Source organism: Juglans regia, chromosome 3 (assembly GCF_001411555.2).
Source record: "Juglans regia cultivar Chandler chromosome 3, Walnut 2.0, whole genome shotgun sequence".
NCBI classification, from domain to species: domain Eukaryota; kingdom Viridiplantae; phylum Streptophyta; class Magnoliopsida; order Fagales; family Juglandaceae; genus Juglans; species Juglans regia.
The window spans coordinates 19,198,427-19,205,469 of NC_049903.1; the positions used below are offsets into that span (position 1 = coordinate 19,198,427).

Sequence of the window (7,043 nt, forward strand, 5' to 3'; positions counted from 1 at the left end):
CAGTTCTCTCAAGTTTATCCTATCCAAAACCATATCCATGAAGAGGCAAAAGAAAAAGAAAGTGCCCTAATATTAGTGACAAGCAAAGCATAAGCCATAGGATTCTTGTTTGCAGGTTGAAGAAGCCCGTGATAAAATAGACATAGCTAGCAACTACTTTTTCCCACAAGATTTTGGGCTTTAAATTCACCATTACACTTGTCACCAAAAGGTCTTACAATCTCATAATTACTTTATAGGAAAAAAAGAAAAGAAAATATGCTTCTAGAAAAGCATGTGAAATTTGATTCCCCACTTATTATATCACATTATATTAAAGTTGAGAGTTCTAGAAATGTCCATTCAGCTGTTTGTTCTCCTTCTTTCAGGAAAGCGCGTCTCAATTTCAAGCCAGGTGATCATTGTGCTAAGGCTTTTCGGGTTGCCCCCCCCCCCAATTATCTATGCCCATTGCCTTCCATGACTTGATGTTGCCATGCCAACTTTCACATCAATAACTATAGCGCTAAAATGTTCTAAAAAATGGCATCGGTTTAGCGGTCCCTTCCCTGGCTTAGAATAGAATAATTCGATGATTTATTATATTTTGTATTCGTAACTCATCTCAATCTACTTCAACTCATCTCATCTCATCTCATCATTATAACTTTCTTAAATTCTTACACAAAATATAATAAACAATTCAATTTTTTCAAATTTCAAAACAACTTTTTTAAATTTCCATACAAAATATAATAAATAATTCAACTTTTATTCTATTATTCACAAACCATCTCAACTAATCTCTGAATCCAAATTATTCTAAGTTTTTGTTAAAATCCTCGACTTCCTTCTCTTATATCTACGTTTGGATGTTGAGGTGAGATGAGTTGAGTTGAATTGTGAATAATAGTATTTTGTAGGTTCTATTAAGATGGGTTTAACTTTTTTAGATTGAAATGAGTTTAACTTTTTAAGTTAAAATGTATATAGTAGGTTGAGATGCATTTAATTTTTTTGAGTAATATTAGAGAGAAGTCACTATAACAGTACACACTTTGCACTCATTGCGCGGCTGCTTCTAGTTAATTGTTCTCAACACTCACTTGGGAAGATATGTAGTCTAAATGATACCACATTATATCTGTTAAATAGATGCATTCAATAATAACTTTTATCTATATTTATTCATTTGCTAAAGACTAATGTTTTATATAAGCACTTGAAAATTGGAACGGCTATCATGTAAATAGAAAAAGTAGGCACGCAGAGAAAGCGATTGAATAAGGATTTAAAAGGGTTACAGTAATTTCCGTTATAATTTAGAGTTGCAACTAACACTCCAACCCATATATATATGATTCTGAAGTAGACCGTCCACTCAATCATGATAAAAATGACAGTTTCTGTGGGATATGTGGAGGAAAATCTCACTACCAAATTAACGCCTCATATCATATGGGTTTTATTTATTTATTTATTTATTCTAAAAGAAATTATTATTTGTGCTAATTGCTATTGATGCCAAATAGAAACTAAAGAACATCTTTGCAATGCAATATAGCCTCAAAACAAATGGTCATTACAGAATGAAAAAAATCTATTCATCATTTTAATCATCATCTTCTCATCATTTCATGATGTGATATTAGAAGATAAATTAACAAGTGAAATATCATAAATAGTCTCAAATTATCTAATGACACATCATAAGATAATGAAAAGATAATGTGAATTAGGATGATGAGTAGAATTACTCTTACAAATTGCGGTGAGCTCCAAATAATATAAACCGGGACATTGATAAATAACCAAACTAGTATGTAATTTGCTACCACCACATAAAAAGAGAGGAAAACTAAAGAGCAAGGTCCCCCCCCCCTCCCATTTACACATTTTTGATAGCCCGGCCTCCTTTGCCCATCTCGACTTTAGGGTTATCATCATCGCTCACGAATCTGGACCAGTACCAGTGGGTCTTCCATACTCTGTTCATCTCCTCAATTGGGATACCCTTTGTCTCCGGCAAGAAAAAGTAGACAAAAACGGTCATCACCATCACAAAGAAGGCGAAGAAGAGGAACAACCCGAACTTCATGTGGCACAGCATTGCTAAGAAGGCTTGAGCTACTACAAATGTGAATATCATGTTCACGCACACGTTTACACTCTGAGCTGCAGATCGAATTTCGAGTGGGAAGATTTCACTAGGCACCAACCATCCAAGAGGACCCCAAGACCATGCAAATCCCGCAACATAGATACAGATGAAAAGCACCACAACAATGGCATACCACTTGGGCAGATCCCCGGGATTCCCATCTACTCCAAATTTAGCACCAATAGCAGCTGTAACAATAGCCTGCAGACACATAGAAACCAGAATAAACATGGGTCAGAGAAGAGAAATATACACGAAACATCATAGTTTTGATGAAATAAGGATAAGCATTTCTTTTTCTAGCAATGGAGGTACCTGGCATATGAGCATTTGAGTCCCGCCCTCAAGGAAAAGGAACCTCCTTCCCCATTTATCAACACCATAAATGGACACCATGGTTGCACCAACATTAACAATTCCGGTAATCACCGCCGACATGAGGGAAGCATCACTTCCGAAACCAATGGTGTTGAACAAAACAGGTGCATAGAACATGATCACATTGATCCCAGTTAGTTGCTGGAAGAAAGGAATCAGAATGGCCATAGAGAGGTGGGGTCTGTATTTTCTTTGCAACAAGTTTCTCCAGGGGTTTTCCACTAGCTGTGATGCTTCACTAGCAGCAACAAGATCACAGAACTCTTCCTCAACATCATCAACACCCCTAATTCTCTTGAGTTTCTCTTTGGCCTCGTCATGTTGGCCACGTTCAATCATGGAGTTGGGGGTATCAGGAAGGACCAATGATCCAACGGTGATAATGAGGGCAGGAACCATGGCCCCACCCAAGCTCAAGCGCCATCCCCAGCCACCCTCGATCTTCGCAAAGAAGTAATTCAACACATTGGCAACAAGGATACCAATTGTGATTGATAATTGGAAGCCAATGTTCAGAGCTCCTCTGTACTTGTAGGGAGCCATCTCAGAAAGGTAGAGGGGCACCGACTGTAATTACCCAAAAAATAAACAAATTAACCTCCAAACTAATACCTTAATCAAGTAATTAACAGATGATAATTAGGTGGAATCAACGAACAAACATGTCGCCCTCGGGGGGGGCCACCACATCTGTCAAGTTGTCATGCTTCTCGGAAAAACGCACAAATCCTAATAACTTTTGAGATAGTCAAACAAGAAAACAAAAGCACATGAGTGCATTTTGTGTTTACTTCACCAGCTGAGCCGCTATGAAACACCATTTTTTTCCATATTCAACGCCGTGGAATTCTTGAGTAAACTATTGCGGAGAAAGAATGCACATCAGTGAGGTCATTTGCAAAGAAAAGAATTTGGCGTGTTATCACTTTCTGGGGAAGATAATAACAAAACAAAGTTCACACTTCCAGTTAATAGTTAGTCCAAAGTCTCCAAAGTCTTCTCCCAACCACTTTTTTTGGGGTTTCTGAGAGGGAAAAAATCATGTATATTTTTTCTTTTCATACTTTCTTGGATACCAAACAGCCCATTTTGATTTATTTAAAAAAAAAAAACAAGGAAAGAAACAAGCTCGGAAAAACTGAGAATGGAGTAGAGAAGAAGAGACGAGTGGTAGACGGCGTCCATGTCTCTGTAGCCAAAAACACAAACAATCAAACAAATGGGAGCTACTAGCCCATATCTGGATCAGAAACAACTTTAAACCAGAAATTCCTTTTTGTCATATTGTTCCAAGCCATTGTCACATCCATTACGTCTTTTTTTTAGTTTTCATCCGAATAAATAATAATCCTTTGCAAAATTATAGTACAAGATCTCAATTTTTTTTAAAAAGAAAATTTTCCCCAAACCTGAGATCACAAATAGAAAGACATGTTTAGGAACAAAACCAGAATAAATATAAAACATAAGACGCATTATTCAACCAATGTGATAAAATAAACCATTGTGTTTCATTCTGCTTTCAGACAATATATTCTTTGTCCTCCCCCACCCCCCAAAACTTTCATTTAACCAAAAACAAAAACACAGAACATCCAAAAACATAGATAAAAGTATAGATCCAAATAAATAATAAACAAGTTTACCCTCCCAGATCAAGAAAGGGAGACAAAAACAAGTACCTGATTGGCAAACCCAATACCGAACCCGAGTAGAATACGGCCGACGATAAGCATCCACACGGCTTTGGCAAAGCCATTGAGAATAGCTCCGGCGCAAAAGAGCACGCCTCCGAACAGCATGGACAACTTGCGTCCGAATTTACGTGTCACGGTGGACGCCACGATCGACGAAAGCAGAGCAGCCAAATACAGAGACGACGTGAACATGGTGAGCGTCTCGCTGTCGTATTGGCAGTACTGGTTTGTGGACTTATCCTCGTTCTTCTTTCGGTATACCGACGGGAAGAACTTCTTCAAGAAAGGGTCCATGGACGTGACTCCACCTATTAAAATCCCAAAGAAAAAACGCCTTCAAAATATAATCATGATTTAAAGAAAAAAAAGACTTTACAAATACTAATCAAACATTTTACTGGGATTTGGATTCTTTGCGGGAGTTATTTACCAGAAATTCCAATATCATAACCGAAAATCAAACCCCCCATGGCTGCAACAATACATGTTACAGTCACATAGGGAGTGAGGTTTCCCGGGTACGCCTTGCCGGGTACACCACCCGCAGGAACTCCACCGACAGCAGGCATTTTAGCTGTTTCTTTCTAATCTTTTTCACGTCAAAGGCACGAGGAAGAAGAAGCTGAATACAAAGAAGGAACAACAACTAGATCTCTAAACAGTAATAATGAACAGAGAGGGGCATAAATCCAGAGGAACGAGATAGAACTTTGAGACTGCTCCTGGCTACTGTTTATATAGACAGAGAGCGAGAGTGGGGAATGACTGAGGGTGAACCCGATTCATCCAACTTCTACTTTCTTTCTTTCTCTTTTATTTTTTTTGGTGCATTTATTTTGGATAGATTTCCTTATATTACGGTCTTCCAATTACTTTAATTTAATTTTGGGGAATCGTCGGGTTATAGACATCCTTGGATTCAAATCAACCTTATTACTGACACCCTCGTATTCGTAGATAACGTTTCTTTTTTAACAGACGAATGGAGCCTCATTCAACTATTAATTTGTATGTAGGACCAACCGTTCTACGGTTGGGAAGTCAATGGGAAAGTATTTTGCTATATATTAATTATTATTTATTCTTATATCTCATACTTGATATTTTTTTTAATAGAGTGTGTAGTATTGAATAGTGATTGATAAAAAAAATTATTCAACAAAAAAGAATTTTACTATACATCAATAACTATCAAGTAGCTACGATTCTCCCACATACGATTCTACAGTATTTATTAATGTTTAATTATTTCTAAAAACTTTACATTTCTATGTATTTAATTTAAGAGTTATTTTATTCATCGTCCTTACACTACACATATGTTAAGAGAAAATAAAAATAAAAATATATGATATATGAATGATGAGTATAAATTTTTGTAAATCAATATTCCGTAAAATCAATTATATTGTGTCTTTATCATTACTCAAACATTATGTGTAGAGAGTGGGATATAGGTGAAGCTACTAGCCGAATGGGTGTAAAACTTTATTTTACACCCACTGATAAAAGTAAGACACATAGAAACTCTAAAAAAATGACAAATGGAGGTGCATGCAATGTATGCCCCCCTCCCCCCAAACCCAATCTTCACTTTGTTCGACACGCCTGTCCTCATCCCCCCCCCCCCCCCCCCAAACCCCACCTGCTCCGTCTCTCTCCTCAAGCCTGTCGGCCTCTAAAAAAACATAAAATGGTTAAAATTTTCATGAACTTTCTTATGCAAATGTGTGTATGTAAAGAAGTGTGTTTTCTTATTATCCATTTTCTTGTAAATTAAGATCTGGATATTTCACGGAAGGAGAGGCAGTGTCTCAATGCAATTTTAACACAACGTATAAAATCACGTACAAAAATGTACGTTGTGTTTGGAAATTTTTGCATGTTGTCTCTTGCTTTATCTGCAAGCATTTGACGAAAGGAGATCTAGGCATTTATCTCAAGATCTGGACATTTTTGTACCTTGTGTTTGGTTTGTAGAGCTGCTATTTCAAATCTCATGCTGAAAATCTGGTTTCCTTGCAAATGTTGTTATCGACAATAATTTAGAAATCTTTGCAACACAATTTTTTGTGTGGTTGTATTTTGGCTAATGGGTTTGTCAATGTAATGGCCTAACAAGATTGTAATTTAATCTCTTTGATTTTTATTGTGGATTTAGACACTACAAATTTGAGCTTTCATTGCAAATTATCGTTAGTTTGGACCACTGTAAATTTGGTTTTGTAGGATTTTGATGGTCAATACATCAGAAGGATGAGGTCTTCAGAGAGAGAGTCACAACAATGGAAGAATGAGTCTTCAAATAACAATGGATTCAAGGGTGTTGAAGGAGGTGAAATTTGAAGACGAATATGGCCTTTGTTGAGAAAGAAGAAGATGGGTTCGATTTAGAACTTCAATGAGAAGAGATAAGAGAGGATAGAATGGATGTGATTCTAACATAATTTTAATAAGTCTATTATGTGTTGCAACTTTACTAGTAGATGTAAAAGTTAAATTCACATTCGACCGGTTTGAAATTCTTTTTGGGATATAAAGTTTCCAAATTTTCTTCTTTAACAAAAATAATGTGTAAAATCGCCATAACTCGGAATTGAATTTACACGTCAGAGATTACTTGGACGGATAACTAGATATGTGATTCGTAAATGTCTGAGGCTGAGTCAGCAAAAACTTTTTAGCTGGTTTACCCCTCAAAAAAAAAAAAGAAAAAGGTGTTTGGATAATATTGGGTTAGTAGAGGTTGTGGCACGTCAGATACGCTTAAGCTAAGATGTTATGTGATTTAAGCGTAGAACGCGTGACTTAAGAAAAAAGGCATTTTA

The 7,043-nt window shown here is 36.5% G+C and overlaps 1 protein-coding gene across 1 annotated transcript; it reads right to left on the bottom strand.

Annotated features, from left to right (window-relative positions):
- Window positions 1-1,661: 1,661 nt before the first annotated feature.
- On the bottom strand, window positions 1,662-5,035 carry LOC108990598 (sugar carrier protein C). Its single transcript, XM_018964604.2, has 4 exons — window positions 4,646-5,035; window positions 4,201-4,523; window positions 2,456-3,085; window positions 1,662-2,341 (listed from the first exon to the last, which is right to left on the bottom strand). Exons 1-4 carry the CDS (start codon window positions 4,782-4,784, stop codon window positions 1,868-1,870), a joined length of 1,566 nt encoding a protein of 521 aa, XP_018820149.1. The 5' UTR covers window positions 4,785-5,035; the 3' UTR covers window positions 1,662-1,867.
- Between the last annotated feature and the right edge of the window lie 2,008 nt (window positions 5,036-7,043).

Coding starts and splice junctions, on each gene's coding strand:
- LOC108990598 (XM_018964604.2), bottom strand. CDS start 4,784: ATGCCTGCTGTCGGTGGAGTTCCTGCGGGTGGTGTACCCGGCAAGGCG. Junction 3,086..4,200: donor GTATTGGGTTTGCCAATCAG/GTACTTGTTTTT, acceptor GGGTAATTACAG/TCGGTGCCCCTCTACCTTTC. Junction 2,342..2,455: donor CTCAAATGCTCATATGCCAG/GTACCTCCATTG, acceptor ATGTGTCTGCAG/GCTATTGTTACAGCTGCTAT.